The 19,637-nt window shown below is 36.1% G+C and overlaps 1 protein-coding gene across 8 annotated transcripts in view; it reads right to left on the bottom strand.

The window, feature by feature from the left end:
- Positions 1-19,637, bottom strand: part of PHF20L1 (PHD finger protein 20 like 1) — a 78,419-nt gene that overhangs the window by 23,639 nt on the left and 35,143 nt on the right. For all 8 annotated transcript variants that reach the window (XM_060128139.1, XM_060128141.1, XM_060128146.1 and 5 more), the window contains 5 exons: positions 17,721-17,973; positions 15,399-15,587; positions 14,931-15,137; positions 8,383-8,439; positions 7,020-7,127 (listed from right to left, as the gene is read on the bottom strand). In XM_060128139.1, coding sequence (XP_059984122.1) covers positions 7,020-7,127; positions 8,383-8,439; positions 14,931-15,137; positions 15,399-15,587; positions 17,721-17,973 — 814 coding nt within the window. The remainder of the gene's footprint in view (positions 1-7,019; positions 7,128-8,382; positions 8,440-14,930; positions 15,138-15,398; positions 15,588-17,720; positions 17,974-19,637) is intronic.

The raw sequence follows: 19,637 nt of genomic DNA, 5'->3' as shown, positions 1-19,637 counted from the left end.
TCTTCCCTTCTGCTAACTTTGGGTTTTGTTTGCTCTTCTTCCTCTAGTTCCTTTAGGTGTAAGGTTAGATTGTTTATTTGAGATTTTTCTTGTTTCTTGAGATAGGCTTGTAATGCTATAAACTTCCCTCTTAGAATGGCTTTTGCTGCATCCCATAGGTTTTGGATTGTTGTGTTTTCATTGTCATTTGTCTCTAGATATTTTTTGATTTCCTCTTTGATTCCTTCAGTGATCTCTTGGTTATTTACTAATGTATTGTTTAGCTTCCGTGTTTGTGGTTTTTACGGTTTTTTCCCTGTAATTGACTTCTAATCTCATAGTGCTGTGGTCAGAAAAGATGCTTGATATGATTTCAACTTTCTTAAATTTACTAAAACTTGATTTGTGACCCAAGGTGTGATCTACCCTGGAGAATGTTCCATGTGCACTCGAGAAGAAAGTGTAATCTGCTGTTTTTGGATGGAATGTCCTATAAATATCAATTAAATCTATCTGGTCTATTGTGTCATTTAAAGCTTGTGTTTCCTTGTTAATTTTCTGCTTGGATGATCTGTCCATTGGTGTAAGTGATGTGTTAAAGTCCCCCACTATTATTATGTTACTGTCAATTTCCTCTTTTATAGCTGTTAGCAGTTGCCTTATGTATTGAGGTGCTCCTATGTTGGGTTCATATATATTTATAATTGTTGTAGCTTCTTGGATTGATCCCTTGATCATGATGTAGTGTCCTTCCTTGTCTCTTGTAACATTCGTTATTTTATAGTCTATTTTATCTGATAGGAGTATTGCTACTCCAGCTTTCTTTTGATTTCCATTTGCATGGAATCTTTTTCCATTCCCTCACTTTCAGTCTGTATGTTTCCCTAGGTCTGAAGTGGGTCTCTTTAGACAGCATATATATGGGTCTTGTTTCTGTACCCATTCAGTGAGCCTGTGTCTTTTGGTTGGAGCATTTAATCCATTCACGTTTAAGGTAATTATCGATATGCATGTTCCTATTACCATTTTCTTAATTGTTTTGGGTTTGTGTTTGTATGTTCTTTTCTTCTCTTGTGTTTCCCACTTAGAGAAGTTCCTTTAGCATTTGTTGTAGAGCTGGTTTGGTAGTGCTGAATTCTCTTAGCTTTTGGTTGTCTGTAAAGCTTTTGATTTCTCCATCGAATCTGAATGAGATTCTTGCCAGGTAGAGTAATCTTGGTTGTGGGTTCTTCCCTTTCATCACTTTAAATATGTCATGCCACTCACTCCCTTCTGGCTTGTAGAGTTTCTGCTGAGAAATCAGCTGTTAACCTTATGGGAGTTCCCTTGTATGTTATTTGTTGTTTTTCTCTTGCTGCTTTCAATAATTTTTCTTTGTCTTTAATTTTTGCCAATTTGATTACTATGTGTCTCGGTGTATTTCTCCTTGGGTTTATTCTGTATGGGACTCTCTGTGCTTCCTGGACTTGGGTGGCTATTTCCTTTCCCAAGTTTGGGAAGTTTTCAACTATAATCTCTTCAAATATTTTCTCTGGTCCTTTCTCTCTCTCTTCTCCTTCTGGGACCCCCTATAATGCGAATGTTGTTGTGTTTAATGTTGTCCCAGAGTCTCGTAGGCTGTCTTCATTTCTTTTCATTCTTTTTTCTTTATTCTGTTCTGCAGCAGTGATTCTGTCTTCCAGGTCGTTTATCCATTCTTCTGCCTCAGTTATTCTGCTATTGACTCCTTCTAGTGAATTTTTCATTTCAGTTATTGTACTGTTCATCTCGGTTTGTTTGTTCTTTAATTCTTCTAAGTCTTTGTTAAACATTTCTTGCATCTTCTCACTCTTTGCCTCTATTCTTTTTCCAAGGTCCTGGATCATCTTCGTTATCATTATTCTGAATTCTTTTCCTGGAAGGTTGCCTATCTCCACTTCATGTAGTTGTTTTGTCTTGTTCCTTCATCTGGTACATAGCTCTCTGCCTTTTCATCTTGTCTATCTTTCTGTGAATGTGGTTTTTGTGCCACAGGCTGCAGGATTGTAGTTCTTCTTCCTTCTGCTGTCTGCCCTCTGGTGGATGAGGCTATCTAGGAGGCTTGTGCAAGTTTCCTGATGGGAGAGACTGGTGGTGGGTAGAGCTGGCTGTTGCTCTGGTGGGCAGAGCTCAGTAAAACTTTAATCTGCTTGTCTACTGATGGGTGGGGCTGGGTTCCCTCCCTGTTGGTTGTTCGGCCTCAGGTGACCCAACACTGGAACCTACCCAGGCTCTTTGATGGGGCTAATGGCGGACTCTGGGAGGAGTCACACCAAGGAGTACTTCCCAGAACTTCTGCTGCCACTGTCCTTGTCCTCACGGTGAGACACAGCCACCCCCCCCGCCTCTGCAGGAGACCCTCCAACACCAGCAGGTAAGTCTGGTTCAGTCACCTATGGGGTCACTGCTCCTTCCTCTGGGTCCCGATGCGCACACTACTTTGTGTGTGCCCTCCAAGAGTGGAGTCTCTGTTTCCCCCGTCCTGTCGAAGTCCTGCAATCAAATCCCACTAGCTTTCAAAGTCTGATTCTCTAGGAATTCCTCCTCCCGTTGCCGGACCCCCAGGTCGGGAAGCCTGATGTGGGGCTCAGAATCTTCACTCTGGTGGGTGGACTTCTGTGGTATAGGTGTTCTCCAGTTTGTGAGTCACCTACCCAGCAGTTATGGGATTTGATTTTATTGTGATTGCGCCCCTCCTACCGTCTCATTGTGGCTTCTCCTTTGTCTTTGGATGTGGGGCATCTTTTCTGGTGAGTTCCAGTGTCTTCCTGTCAATGACTGTTCAGCAGTTAGTTGTGACTCTGGTGCTCTCGCAAGAGGGAGTGTGAGCACATCCTTCTACTCTGCCATCTTGAACCAATTCAGTGACTTGATTTGTAGCTTAACCATTTTGTTGATGAGATTCCAGTGGGTATAATCCATTTATTTACATAGTGATACGGAGTCCACTGAATGGACAGGTGGACACCTGGGCCGATGCCAGTGCTGCTGTGAACATTCTTATATGTGTCTCCTGATGTACCTACTGTGTGAGTTTTGTTAGGAATGTGAGGTCATGTGGTAAGCACATCGTCAACTCTACTCTCATCAGAAAAGCATCGCTGCTTTTCCATAGCAGTCGTACAGCTGTCTCCATCTCCTCAGCAATGTCTGACATCATCCACCTTGTAATTTCCGCCCATGTGGCAGATAGGAAATAGATTTCACCAGGTTCTGAAAACTGCATTATGCAGCTGCTCATAAGAGTGAGCACTGTATTATATAATCATTTTTATCATTTTCAGGTTTCCACTTCTGTGAAATACCTGTTGAAACCTTTTGTCCATTTTCATACCGGGTTTTCTTTTCCTTTTTGATCTGTAAGGGTTTGAAATATATTTTGAATACTAATGCTTTGTCAGGTATTTGCATTGCCAGTATCTTCTTATGGTTTGTGCTGCATTTTCACTCTCTTTATAATGCTTGTGATGAACCAAAGTTCGTTTCAGTCTAGTCACATTTTCAACCTTTTTGTTTCGGGTTACATTTTTTGTTTAGAAATCTCTGCCCAAATATAATAAAGATGTTTTCCTATACTTTCAAAGTTCTATAATATTGTCTTTCACATACTAAGTCTTTAATCAACCTGGAATTGATTTTTGTGTATGGTGTAAGGTGGAGTCCATTTTCATTCTTCTTCACCATATGGATTATAAATTGTTCTAATACCAATTACTGAAAACTTCATCCCTTACCTGTTATACTAAGATGTCAGCTTTGAATAAACCAAGTTTTGAAATATGTATGAATCTGCTTTGGATTATCCTGTTCTTAATAAATCTATTCTTTCAAAATACCTCACTGCTGTAATAACTATAACTGAACAGTAATTCTTCTCCTTATTCTTCTTCAAGAGTGACTGTATTATTTTTGGCTCTTTACTCTTCCATATTAAGTTTTAGAATCAGCAATGAACCTATAGATTTATTTGAAGTGACATCAATAGCGAATCTACAACCCCATGAACATGAATTATTTCCCATTTGTTTAGGCCTTCTTCACATTTCTAAATAAAGTTTTATAATCTGCTAGTCACAGTTTTTTTTCAAACATAAGTACACATGCATGTATCAAATGGTTTTTATACACTTATCAAAACTGTAATGTTACTGTAGTGAATTTCATTAATTGATTTTCTAATGTCAAACCAACTCTGCATTCCAAACCTATGCAGTCATACTTTTAAATATACTGCTAGATTTAATTCCATAACATTTATTTATGTGTTTCGCATCTTTGTCCATAAATAAGAACAGCCCGTGATTGTCCTTTCCCATACCGTTCTCTTCTGATTTTGAGAGCAAAGTTATGTAAATCATCTAAAGTGAATTTGGAGTTGTATTAGTTTCCTAGGGCTGCCCCAACAAATTACCACAAATTTGGTGGACTGAAACAATAGAAATTTATTCTCTCTCAGTTCTGGGGGCCAGAAGTCCAAAATTAGGTCTCAGCAGGGCCACCTCCCTCTGACTTCTCTAGGGGCAAATTCTTCCTTGCCTCTTGCAGCTTTTGGTGGCTCAAGCTCCTTGGCTTGGAACTGCATCACTCCAAACACTTCCTATGTGTTTGCACAGACTTCTCCCCTGTGTCTCAAATCCCCCTCTCCTTTCTCTTATAAGACACCAGTCATTGGCTTTAGGGTTCACTCCAAAACCCAGATGACCTCAATCCTAATTATATCAGCAAAGATCCTATTCCCAAATGCAGTCACATTCACAGGTATGGGGGTCAGGAGCTGGACACCTACTTGTGGGGGACATGATTCATCCCACTACAGGAGTGCGCCCTCTTTTTCTAAATTCTAAAATGATTTATGTAAGTTTGGAATCATCTGCTTCTTTAATGTTTGGTAGAACTTGACAGCAAAACTTGTTGGACCAGGATGTCTTTCTTTGTGAAAAGATTTTAAAATGCTGATTAAATTTCTTTCAAGGTTTGAAGACTATTCAGGTTTCTACCTTCCTGAATAAGTTTGGTTTCTGCCAATTGCCCATACCTTCAAATAACCTCTCAAGTTCACTGGCATAAAGTTGTTTACATTATCTTATTTTTATGTCTGGAGCATCTGTAGTTATGTTCTCTTTATTCTTAATATAGTTTATTTGTACATTTTGTCTTTTCTTTCTTAACAGCCTTCCCGGAGGTTTGTTGATCTTATTCGTTTTTTACAAAAAAATTAATTTTGGCATTGTTCATTTCTTCCTAGCATTTCTTTTTAACTTATTAATTTCTGCTCATATGTTCACTAATCATATTCACTTCTGCTTTTTTTGGACTTATTCTTTTCTAACTTCTTAAGCTCGAGACTTAGCTGACTTTCAGCCTTCTTTTCTAATATAAGCATGTACACCAATATATATTCTTCTTCTAAGTGCCATTTTAACTACATTCTCAAGTTTTGACACATATATAACATTTTCATCACCTGTCAGGTTCTTAACATCTTACTTTCCCTTTGGTACTGTGCTTTCATCCATAAATTATATAAAAATATTTTGCTTGATTTCTAAACATATGGGACTTTTTGTCTTTTCAATACTGATTTTAGTTAACTATAATATCTTTAAAATGTGTTGAGGTTTGCTTGAAGCTGCATCCCATGGTCAATTTTTTTTTTTTTTTTTGCGGTAAGCAGGCCTCTCTCACTGTTGTGGCCTCTCCCGTTGCGGAGCACAGGCTCTGGATGCGCAGGCTCAGCGGCCATGGCTCACGGGCCCAGCCGCTCCGCGGCATGTGGGATCTTCCCGGACCGGGGCACGAACCCACGTCCCCTGCATCGGCAGGCAGACTCCCAACCACTGCGCCACCAGGGAAGCCCCCCATGGTCAATTTTAATAAATGTTTGTGTCTGTTTGATGAAACTGTCTACTCTGCAGCTGCTGAGTTCAGTGTCCTGGACAGGTCTATTAGATCAACTGTGCAGCTGCCATCTTTCTTAGTATCCTTACAGATACTTTTGAGTTTTGTTAATTTATTAATTACTAAGAAAGATATGAGGATGTTACTCTTGTGATGAAATTCAGAAATTGTACGTCTAGAAAGATATAAAGTGAACTGAACCTTTATCATTATATGGTAACCTCCTATCTCCAGGAATGATTTTTGCTTTAATGACTATCTAAAAGGACATCCTTTAGAGACAGGCTATTGATAGAAAAATAATTTGGTTTTTTCCAGGTTTTTCTAAAAATATTTTCCCTCATTTTTGAAAGCTAATTCAAGGGACTGTAAGATTCCAGATTGAGAATAATTCCTTCAGTACACAGAAGGGTACTTGGTCAGGGTATCCAGTCCACCACAACGCTGGCAATGAAACACTCTAACAGTTGCAGTGATTAATTTACAAACCACTTAACTTACAGACTGTAGTAAAACAGAGCTGCATATTTTCAAAATTAGCAAGACAAGGGAAAGCTACTACAGGAACTTCTCAGCTGTGAAGAACATGGGAATATTGTCCTACCACAATTTTGGTAGAAAAGGACAGCTGAAAGCATCTTAGAATTTTTAAAAATGGGAATCAACGGGCTTCCCTGGTGGCGCAGTGGTAGAGAGTCCGCCTGCCGATGCAGGGGACACGGGTTCGTGCCCCAGTCTGGGAAGATCCCACATGCCGCGGAGCGGCTAGGCCTGTGAGCCATGGCCGCTGAGCCTGTGCGTCCGGAGCCTGTGCTCCACAACGGGAGAGGCCACAACAGTGAGAGGCCTGCATACCGCAAAAAAACAAACAAACAAAAAAACAGGAATCACCATTTTAGCATACAGTCAGCCCTCTGTATCCACAAGTTCTGCGACTGGGGATTTAACCAACTGCGGATCAATTTTCAATTTCCAAGGATATGGAACCACAGGTATGAAGGGCTGAATATACCATGCCATTTGATATAAGAAACTTGAGCATCAGTGGATTTTGGTATCCGCTGGGGGTCCTGGAACCAATCCCCCTCCCCACCAACCAGATACTGAGGGAGGACTGGACTTACCATGCTGCTTAGATTTCTTTTTCTTTTTCTTCTTCTTCTTCTGCTTTGGTTTGTAGTGATCTTTGTCCCTCTTCTCTTTTCTTTCTTTATCCTTTTCTTTTCTCTTACCTAAATGACCGAAGTGAGTAAGTTAGTAATCATGACTGATCCTGATTTGTTCCTCTGTGGTTAACCTAAAAGCAGCATTTATGTTTTAATCAGCTATTCCAGTCACCTGCCCAGAGTGGATGGATTCAATTAAACTGTTCCTGTCATGAGTCTGGAACTCCTGATTAGCTTATTGGGCTATAAGAGGGGATCTTCATTAGCAGTGTTGAGAAATCCCAACTCCTGACACCTTAAAGTTAACACAGACAGTAGTTAAAATCTTTAAATGAGTAATATAACTCAGTTTCCTGATGTGGCAAGAAATAAACTCCATAACTTAAGAAAGACCTGACTGAGGAGACTCAGCATTTCCACACAAAATTTAATGAGAAAATATACTAGAAGCTTAAAAAATAAAAAAAAAAAACTTGAATTTTTTTCCTTTGGAAAAACAAAAAAACTAGATCATTTCCACAAATAATTCCTTCAGTCTTTCAATACTTTCCCAGTGTATACAAGAATGAAAATAAAAAGCACAAAGAAAAAAAACTTATTTCATTAAACTAAATTTTGTCCCCAAATTTTAAAATATTCCTTTTTCCCAATCATATGCACTTTAAAGAAAATGAACAGATGTTAAAACAGTTTCCTAGAGTATTTTATTTAAAATTAATTCATCACATATATTCAACTATTGTTCCAACTCAGAAAGGTTTAGCCCATAACTTATCAACCATATTAAACCAACTTTCAGTAACTCAAGCTCCAGGTAGCTAACCTGTAGAATACTTAAGACTATTATCCATTATTCCAAAACTTTTAGTCATTATAGCACAGAAGACAGAAAAGATAGCAGAAAAACTTTCAGTCATTATAGCACAGAAGACAGAAAAGACAGCAGAAAACTTAGTAACTTTTTATAAAGTAAAAAAAAAAGGCTGAAAAAAAAGGCTATTTTAATTTACCATCCATTCTCTAAGTTTCAATAATATTAAATGGTAGCTTATTTTTAAACAGTCATAGTTTTAAAGATGTTCAAAAACATCAAGTTCTCAGAGAAAGCCTTAGGCTCCCTTGACAAAAAATACCCATACTACTGCAAGATATGTATTTAAGAAATCACATATTTGGAGCCGAATAATACTAATAAACACTAAAACAGATGATCACTTACACCTAAAGGAGCACTAACAGGTAAAAAGTAAGGGACAGACTATGTCCTCCCACTGCCAAGCCATCTATAGCCTTTTGCTTAAAGATTACTTTCTGTTCATACCAAATGTAGTTGAGCTTTTTTCTTCCAATTTCACTTTTTTTTCTGTTTTCGATATTCCTGCAGGTTTAGGGGAAAAATATGTAAGTTTAGTCAGAAAGGATTAAAAGTATGGGACAATGTTTTAAATTACAATTGTTCACAAAACTCTACCTAAGACTCTTTTCCCCTAAAGGTCTACATTATTTTATTGCCTGAACTAGTAACAAAGAAGTGGGATTTCTTACTTCAAAGGAATAATAAATTAAGAATGATTTTTGTTCCCTCAGACTACTCAGATTAGATTCCTAGTTCCACCATTTATTAGCTCACAGCCTCGAGTAAATCATTTAATCTCTCAGTGCTTCAGTTTCCCTATCTGCTAAATAGGACTAAGAGCATCATCTACCTCCTGTTGTTATCAGTATAAGGTGAGTCAAAATGTGTATTGATGAAATGCTTAGTGTCTGATAACTACTAAGTGTTTTTTCTCACTTTCTCCTTTATGGTGGGGTAATAATTTGAGACTACATCAGTTCTAGAAATAGCATAAATATGGGTCTGAACATAAAAAAATGTTAGGATAAATGCACTAGGCAATCAGTTAAGATCAACTCTGGCATCACAGCCTTTGGCAGTCCATGCTGAAATGCACTCCAGTGGTAGGTCCACGTAACATTTCTGCTCCTGTGACAATTATGACAAAATGCTATTCCAGTCATCCAAATGAAATATTAAATTTCACATTAAATTATACTGGTTTTCAACAACCTGCATAAAATTTTTAAACTAATATTTAACCTCTGTTGCCTAGAACAAACTTGTACCTTTGAACTTCATCATGAATGTGTTATTAGGTAACGATAAAAGCCAAAACAGAATTATTCTATAAATTATTTTGGTCTTTATCCAAATGTAAGATATAAAGGCTTATTATCACATACAAAATATTCAACCTTAGTGGCACTTAGGTTTTATTACCTAATAGTCCAAAATACATTTTTAAACCAATAGTGTACCTCATGAACTGTGCTGCTGACACAGACACACTTAACCAAGCTTCTCAACTCATATTCAACCACTGCCAATGCTAATATCTTATGTGTGTACAGGGTTAATCTAAGAAAAACACTCTAGTGCATTTAAAATACACTTTCAGTCTATTAAATTATGCTTTAATATCACAGTTATGAGTTCTTTGATTTTTAAATCACTGCAGTACAGTATCAAAAAAGCTAGCACTTTATTCATCTTACTGCAAATAATTTACATAATTTAAATAAAACACAATAAAAATGTAAAAATACCACTCAACTTGAATTAAATGCTAATAAGGCTCTAATAATTAAGTTTCAAATTAAGTAAATATATTGATAATCTCCATGACAAAAAGATTTCTTATGACAAAAAAATGAAAAGGACATCAGAGCAAAGAGAAATACAATTAAACTTCCTTATTATCAAAACTGTTGAACAAATGCCTCACTTAAACTGTTAATTTACTAATTACTGTTTACTACAATTAATGCCATGAAAATTCCACAAATTTGACACAATTTTCTTGAAAATGACAAGGCATTTACAACGGAAACAGTAAGAGATTTGCTTTCTAAATCCTCTGTGATAGTAGAGCTATACCAGAAGCAGCCCTTGATCATGATTATTGCCTTGTAGGTCCCTCCCTAATCCCCAGGAGCACTGAATCTCCAGAGTGAAAGGTGGAGCAAGGCCAGAATCCCCTGGGGTGATTCAAATGGAAGGAACTGCCTTACAGGGGCTGCCTTTCCTGACTAGAATGTGTGGGATCCCTCAGGTACTTGGAAGACAAGTAAAATGGTCCTGAACCTCAGCTCCAGAAAACAGGTCAGCACAGCAGAACAGATTCAGTAACTAGCAGAGTGCTCTCAGGAGGACCAGTTCTAGATTGTTTTCACATGTTCTGGTGGGTCCCAAACCTTTATATTTCTTAACTGATAAAATTTTGCAAGTAAAATTGGGGAACTGAAAAAGGCTTGTCAACATTTTACACAATTAAGGATATTAAAATAAATATTCCTATATGCAATAAGGGCAGGACTTTAAAAAACACCCATGCCCAAATAGAAAAAAAAATAGATCTATTCAAGAATTCTACAAAAGAATCAATTTCATTTTATGAGAAGTTCTCTACATTGTCCTTATTTCACCAGGCACTAGAATTTGGGAACCAAAGTACGTGGATATTAGTTTACAGAATACTGGTTTTTACACTAAATTTTATCAACAGAACATTTTCGTCAAACAAAATGTTATGTAATATTCCAATACATAATACAACCACCCCCCGCCAAATGAAAAACACAATAAAAAAACGAATGGAGCGCTTTAGATTAAAGCAAGAGTGACAGATCTCTGAGCCACGCCTGCTTTCACATCCTGCAAGGCGCAGTAATGTGGAGAGGTTTTGGCAGTGTGCGAAATATCTGATTCTCCTGGCAAAAAAGGCGGCTATCCCTGAGACTCTCCATGGAAACCCCAGGCTCTGTACAAGCCATGAACATCTGCTGTGGGGTGGAGGGAGATTACGGAGTCTCTGGTTGTAGTTCTGTTTTGTACAATTCTGGAAAAAAACTGAAAAACACTTTAAAACAAAAAGGCTTTTTAGAAAGTAAATGTGAAATTGGTGTCCCCACAAGTCAGAATGTGACTGTTATTGTCTCACCCGTCCATACACTAAGCTTCCATATTTTAACTCCTTGAAGGGGTCAGAGTAATTCAGTATTTGTTATATCAGTACATATATCCAGTAGATAAATAAGAAAACTAGTTAACATCCCAGTTAGCAACAGAACTAACACTCTATCCTTACCTAAAACTGGTTGGCTCTGTTAGAGAAAGTATTCTGATAATAAAATAAAAACAAAGGCATCGATTTTTACAAGGGCACCAATGACTGTTTTTGGTAATGAGGGCGGCAGGGCAGTAGTATTCTTAACCTTGATTAGTCATATTCTATGCATGCTTCCCAGTGGAAGAATGCAGAGGATTAGGGCAAGTTCATTATCTATACTGGAAAAACAAGTGTTAACCTATTAAGAACACATGTATATAATAATTGGATAATTTGCATAATCTCATTAATTCTTTACCATGACTGTGATATGAGCATGCACATACCACTCACACGAAAAAGTAAAACTCTAAGTCTGTTAAACTATTTCACAGTTAATGACTAACATCCTCATCATTCTTAATACCCCCAAAATTCCAATTTGAAAAAAATACCCCCAGAAAATGTCTTTGATACAAGTTCTGGTAAATAATGCTTTCTACAGAAGTTTTAAAATTCAACAGTAACAAAATTTACTTTTATAATTAACATGAAACAAACCAAGCAAACAAATTAAAAAATTAAAAAGAAAGAAGAAACAAAAACAAAACTCCTGGTACTTTGACTGCAGATGGAAGACAACTTGGGAAGCAGACAGAAGGCCAACAAATACTACGAAACAGTTTCGAGAGGGTAGCTAACAAAAGTGTTGAGAGAAAAAAGCACGCAGACCACTGAGAATTTCAGTGCAAGTCAGACAGGTTCACAAGGTTTTAATCAAAAGATGTCCAATTAGAACATGACCTGAATTCCATTACTTCCCTCAAAAAACAAAAAATGAAAAGGGGTAATAGAAATAAATCAGAATCCCCCCCAAACCCCACATTCAAATGCTGTGACTGTGTTCAACCCTCTAACAAATGGACTTCCAGTAATTAACATTTAAATCCATGCATTTCCTTGATTTAAGCAATTAAAGTTGCCAGTTATCACCATACTTAAGATGATCCTCACTTTTCAACAAACTTACAAATACATCACATTATAAATCCAAACTCCTCTCTACCTTTCACTTTTCCAGCAAACTATCTTACAACTTTGACTTTCTCAAATAGTTTTCAAATACTTAAAAAAGAAAAAAATATCGTGCCTTCCCTCTACCTCAGTACATTTTTTAACCATTATGAGAAACAAGAACCACACCCCAATGATAATTAGCTACAGCTCCACAAACATACTAGAAATTCTGGGGGAAAAACGAAAAACCACTAGGCTAGTACTCTGATTAGACACAAAATCACTGGAATTAAAGATTTCCATGTATAATCACTACTTTGACATTTTAGGATACATCATTCAACTAACATAACTTAGTTATTATACAGCTATTTACATTCATCTATCTTTCAAGCTTGTTACTATTGCTATATAAAAGAAAATACAAACGTTTTCAAATGCACATCTAAAAATAAATTCCCCGGGCTTCCCTGGTGGTGCAGTGGTTAAGTATCCGCCTGCCAATGCTGGGTACACAGGTTCAAGCCCTGGTCTGGGAAGATCCCACGGGCGGCAGAGCAACTAAGCCCGTGTGCCACAACTACCGAGCCTGCACTCTAGAGCCCATGAGCCACAACTACTGAGCCCACGTGCCTAGTGCCCGTGCTCCGCAACAAAAGAAGCCACCGCGATGAGAAGCCCACGTGCAGCAAGGAAGACCCGAAGCAGCCAAAAATAAATAAACTAAATACATAAATTAAAAATATACACATTGGGGGCTTCCTTGGTGGCCCAGTGGTTGAGAATCTGCCTGCCAATGCAGGGGACATGGGTTGGAGCCCTGGTCTGGGAAGATCCCACATGCCATAGAGCAACTGGGCCCGTGAGCCACAACTACTGAGCCTGCGCGTCTGGAGTCTGTGCTCCGCAACGAGAGGCCACGATAGTGAGAGGCCCGCGCACCGCAATGAAGAGTGGCCCCCACTCACCGCAACTAGAGAAAGCCCTCGCACAGAAACAAAGACCCAACACAACAAAATAAATACATTAAAAAAAAATATATATATATATACACACACACACATTTTAAAAACTAATGACTTTATCATTTAAAAAAATAAATAAATAAAAATAAATTCCCCAATGAATATATCTTTTTTTTTTTTTGCGGTATGCGGGCCTCTCACTGCTGTGGCCTCTCCCGTCACGGAGCACAGTCTCCGGACATGCAGGCTCAGCGGCCATGGTTCACGGGCCCAGCCGCTCCGCGGCATGTGGGATCCTCCTGGACCGGGGCACAAACCCGCGTCCCCCGCATCGGCAGGCAGACTCTCAACCACTGCGCCACCAGGGAAGCCCTATATATATCATTTTAACTTGAACATATTTTTCATATATTCAGTACAGCAACAAATTCCAGATTGTTAAAGGACTCATAAGAACTTCACCAGGAAAAGTATCTCAAATGGTTAAACGTAATTCAGAAATCTTGTGAAAACTGGGAAAAGAAAAATTAATCACCCTACAGATAGAAGGGGCTTAGAAATTGTCCAAAGACAATGGATCAGTTTTGGGAAATGACAAGAAATGTTTCAAAGCCTACAAATCTTCAAATTTGGGCTCTGATTTTTTTAAAACAAGATATGGAAACACTATCATGTACAAAATAACTTCAATCTTTTATTGATTAATGGAATTGTAGAACACTGTATGTTTAATATTAGTTACACTTTCACTTTGAAAGAAGGAACAAGAAGGTAACAGCAGTAATATAAGAAGTATGCTTCTTAAGTTACTTCAGTCATTTTATTTTAATATACACCACCACCAGAAAAGAGCAAGCTCTATTTTATACTTCACCCAAGGATTTGATAAAGTGGTTTCAGAGAAGATGCTACTAAAATCGATTATCCCAATACTCTCTGGCTGCTAATCCAAAAACAGTTTTATGTTTTTCCCTACTTCTGAACTGACTCAATTCACCTTATTTATCCATCTACTGATAATTCCAAATTAGTAATTTACTGGAAAAGCATTTGAAATTAGTATTTGCCTTTTTTTTTCTTTTACTCTAGGGGCTCTTTGGTTGAGGTTAAAATTCTATAAAACTTCCAAGTAAAACAATGTAACCATATAAGGGAAATATAAATAAATATAAATCTAATAGTCTGTTAGATTAAAACATCAACTTGATAAAATACCTCCGCAAGATTTCAGATTACAATAAGTGTCATAAAATCATCAAAAAATGTCTTACTGAGTAGGGCTGATTTTACACATTAGACTCCCAAAATAACATTACAACAAATTACATTTAAATTTTGGAGATTCTGCTCCAAAATATGGGATTATATGTAAGATACAGGTATATAAATTAATTTAAGCTAAGTGTTTCTTAAATATTAAATTCTATTAAATCCTTAAACCTAAGTATTGAGCCCATTAAGTTATTTTCTGGCTTCAAAACCAAGAAACTTCTGTAATTATATTTAGCTCTAATAATTCCTATTTAGTAGAAACAGGATATAAGAAAGAAGTAGGGAGAAGGAAGTAGATTAAAGTGACAAAATAAGTATATCCAGAGAATACGATAGTAAATGGTCACACAAAAGGACGTTAAACAGACTGAGAAACCCTATCTTCCACAAATGTTATGGAGAAGTATTTATAAAGAGGAGCTACATATTAAGATAATGTAATTATACATCAAACTGTTTCTACTGTATAAATGCAAGCCTAGCTAACTTGTAAAATGAATCTTTTTTACCTGATGCTGTTGGAGCTCCTCTTCCATCAGTTACTGCTTTGGAAGAAAGATTTGTAAGCATCTGTGTATCTTCCTTTTCTGCCCTGGGGCATTCATTATGGTAAGAAGGATCTGGGGCTAGCGGTGCTGTAACTTCCGAACCACGACTTAAGTCAAGAGGGAGACAGGGTCCCAGTTTCTCAAGTGACAAATGTGCAACATCAGGCACTACACAAAATAAAGAATGTAATATGTTAATATAAATACATTGTCTCGGTTAATATCCATGTGGATTAAAATGTTATATAAATTAAACAGTGCCTGGAAATAAAGAAGGCACTAAATAAATACTTGTAGAATTAAATGAAGTGCTTATAAGTCCAAAAGCTGTTAAGGAAAAAGCAGAAATTTCTTAATATTTTAATAATCTTTATCTCAGTGTTTTGTCTTCTTTTATGTTTGGTTCTATAGAAAAGCAATATACATTACCCTCTGGTACTGAAGACTCTTGCTGATTTTGAGAACTGATGGAGAATACTTTCCCATCAGTGGCTGGAGAGGGAGGAGAAACCTTTTCTACAGAATCATCAGGCATGGGCAAGGTGGCTAAACGCTGAGATCTTCTTCTCCGCTCACTATGCTTGAAAGGTCTAGGGGGGTTCACAGGCTGTGGAGGACCTAGAAAAAGATCTTCAATGTTCACGAAGCAGATACATGCCAGGATCATCTTATAATACTTAAGGAGAAAAATGGGAAAAATGATTCAAATTCTGCCCTCTGATGTTGTAAGGTATCCACAAGGAACGGCATGTTCCAAAAGTAATCAAAGGCAAAAACTGCCCCCATTCACAAGGGTTAATCAAAACTTCTAAAATCTAAAGCCTACTAGAACCAAAAGAAAATAACATGGAACATTAATTTCAGGTAGTTTCCCAAGTAACAGACTACAGTTAATTCTCTAATTGCAGATCCTTGTTAGTTGCCATTTTTCCTTTGGGAAAATAATCTCTGTATAGCCAAAGATTAAAAAAAATACATATATATATATATGTGTGTGTATATATATATATATATATATATATGTCCCTTTTGCTACATTACAAATCTAGAAACTCTAAGAAAAAAAAAGGCAGGGGCATAGGTGACAAAAATCTGACATGCATTGTAGAGTTAGTGCTTTACTTGCCAAAGTAAAACTAATGTAAGTAATTTTATCCCACCCTCATTTCCGCAAATGGATTTTTATAAACATATATTTGGGCCTGATTCATTAAAAAAAATTGAACACAAACAACTTTAAGGACTCATTATGGGTAAAACCCGAGGATTTTTAAAGAATATGACACTGTTCTTGCCCTCGTGTGTTTTTTATTTTGTTTTAAAAAACTAACTTGGTGAGCCATTTGAGCATCTTCTAGCTACGTATTAACAGAAGTTTGGAAATTTTTTTTTTTAACCTTTCATTTTCTTCTTTCTACACGGCATGTAAATATGTTTGATGATTTAGAACAGGCAGGACTACATAAGCCAATATATGCATGTTAATTTAGCAGGAGGAAATGAGTAGTTTAAAAAGGTTGATGCTTTGGGTATTTAAAAATAATTTTACAAAAGTCAAAATGGAAAAGACATGGTGATAATTGAAAAAAAAAAAGAATAAAATTCAATTGCTGTAACACTGGTCATAATACCAAAATACAAAACAATTGCAAAATAAAATACGTATCAATGTCATGTGACATTGTAGTGACTACTAATGATATTATTTCATGATAAATGCCATAATGAAATGAAGCTTATAAAGAAACAGTTGAGTTTTTCTGTTTCCATCATTTCTACTCATTTATTAAAAAGAACCAAAACAAAACAGAGAAGTACCAAAACCTGATCAAAAATTGAAAAACATGGTTTGGCAAAAAGAATATAGCAATGGAATGCAAGAGGAAGTTAATATATTTGATTGATAGACGTCTTCTCAATGTCACCATTTTTAATTGTTGTGGAAGATATGATATGGAGAAGTTCATGAGGAAATGTGTCATATTCATTTAATAATCAGGTTACTAATTCATTCACTGTATAAACAGCAAAATTATCTTTTACCCGGTGACTTTTCAGGTAATTATTTTTCATATGTCTCTAACTTAGAATACTAAAACATGAGAAACACACAGTCAACACAAATCTTGTCTTATATATATCCAAACCCATGTCAATAGGCTATTTAAAAAAGACCAAGTTAACTCTTGAAAAATTAGTGGTATTGAAACAGTAAAATCTTTAAATATAAGATCAAGGAAGCAATCTTCTTCTTTCATTAGTAAGATTAAACTGAAGTTTGCACTCTAAATCCTACAATAAGAACTGAATAAAATGTATTGCCGAAGAGGGTACAGACAACTGGGGACAGTAACTAAATCTATCCATAAGAATAGTCTTAGGAGTTCAGGAAAACATCCACTATGGGTCTTTTTGTATCTCATAATGGTTTTGTTCTGTTTTTTTTGTAATGAATCAGGCCTCTCATTGTGCTTGGATTATTAGTTGAGGAGAGTCAAACTACAGTGGAATTTGGTTATTAAATGCTAAGGTTTCTTAACCAGCAGTATAGTCACTGTACCTCTGTACAATACATCAGTCAGAAATGTAAATGGGTTTTGCCCCTAAAATAGTTTCAAGTCTTCCCTATCATATCCACTTAAGTTTGAATTTTTAAAATGCAACTTCATAAAAATACAATATAACTACAACCAAACTGTTTTTAATGTATCTTATAGGATAAGTAACTATTTTTTAAAAATCTGTGCTCACTAGTTTTATTTATCATTGAAGAAGAAAGCTGAGATACAAGCGTCAAATCCTCGACTTGTATTAATTCTGGGGAAAGTGGTGATTTAGGGGGTTTTATACACCCAGAAGAATCTCCAGATTCATGTTTGCATTTCTTGCTGCGAGCCTTCCCTGAAGACAAAGTTGAGGATAACAGTGCAGGTTTCTGAGTGTTGGCAGAACTGCTAATGTCAGCTTCATTTTTTTTCTGACTTTGAGGTTTAGGTGAAATCGCCTGAATAAATAATAAAAAATTGATATTTTTATTTTGGTTTCTTCATTTTTGTTGTTTTCTATTTTGACTGTTAAGCATCTTTAGTATCCAAAAACATTGTTAAGCAACATATAACATTTCTATTACAAATGAAAAACCAAAAAGAACCCCACAAATTATTAACTAAAAGTTGAACAGGCTGTCTTTAAAGGGATGCTGTCAACTTGTAGTCTAAATTTAGGTTTTTTAAAATGTATTATTTATAATATTCTCAGAAAATAAAATGTTATCTTACTGGACAAATATGTTCCGTATTGAGTTAAAATATACCTCTTTTGACACCATAATTACCAACGACATTGATAATTATTAGGTAAATAAACAGCATTTTCAAGTTTTAGAGCATTGGAGGAATACATTTAAGCTTCTGACTTTCAGATTTTTTTTTATAAAATAATTTCCTTTATCGAGTTCAATGCAGAGGTTTAAGTAGACAATTTCCCTTTAAAGAAAGATCTCAACAGGAAAACAATGATCAAATTAACGAAACATTATCTTTAACTCATTTTAATGCTGAAAGCTAGAGTTTCATAAGCATAATGCATCATGAAATCAAAGCCACCAGCAATACAGAGTTAAAAGACTAAAAAACAATACAAAACAAGCAACAACAACAAGAACAAAAAAAAAAAAACAAGGAGTAAAACCAAGTGTAAGTTAAAAACATTGGATTTAAAAACAAAATACGTCGCATTCTTAGATGAGAGTTTTTACCTTCTTCCTGCCAACTGATACTTTTAAAAAAAAATTAGAACTTTGTCAGTTCTTTCATAAAGAATATCTTCATTCATTTGGCAGTAAAATGTCCTACATATGTAAAACTATATGTGAATGTGTCCTAAGACATCAGAGAACAGCCACATTAGATGGATTTGCAATCTACGGTGTTGGAATGCCTATACTGTATCTCTTTTTGATATATGTTATCTGAGAGCAAAGTATGAGATACACTTTTTTAAAAAAAACCTATACTAGAATAGGTTTTTATAAAGAACCAAACTACTAGCTCTATGAACAACATGCTTGTCCCCAAGATACCTTTTTACTTCCATATCTTTTGTGAGGGATGACCATCAGGTCTGCAGTCTGCAGTTCTCTGGAATATGGAAGATCATTGTCTGGGGACCAAACAGCTTTCTGTTCCCACTAAAAATATTTATAAAGCGCTCAAATTTTGGTGGAAAAAAAGTGAATATTTGGTATTAAGTATGGCACCTTTGTGCTACAGATGGCATGTTGGACATACCACATAAAAGGGCTGGTGTCAAGTGTCTCATTCATTGAGTTGTCATTTCTATTCTTGAATTTACTCATTACACATGTGTATAAGTGCAGATTAATCATTTGAAAAAAAAACTCCATATGCAGAAAGGATTCCTAAGCTTATCATAAAAGGTGTTGCCAGAAAAGTAATTAGAGCCATTACTTGTAAATAAACAATTTTATTGTTCATCTTCACATATGTGAGAGACATCACTACAGCATCCATTACTCTCAAGTTACAAAGTTATAAAACAAGATTTTAATACTTAAATTAATATCTGGATAAGGTGCTTAACCGCTAAACAAGGACAAATTAACATTTTTTAAAACTTACTGAATTATGCATCTAATGCAGGTTTTAT

This window comes from Lagenorhynchus albirostris, chromosome 17 (genome assembly GCF_949774975.1).
Source record: "Lagenorhynchus albirostris chromosome 17, mLagAlb1.1, whole genome shotgun sequence".
Lineage (NCBI taxonomy): Eukaryota > Metazoa > Chordata > Mammalia > Artiodactyla > Delphinidae > Lagenorhynchus > Lagenorhynchus albirostris.
This window is presented reverse-complemented; position numbering and strand designations above follow the sequence as displayed.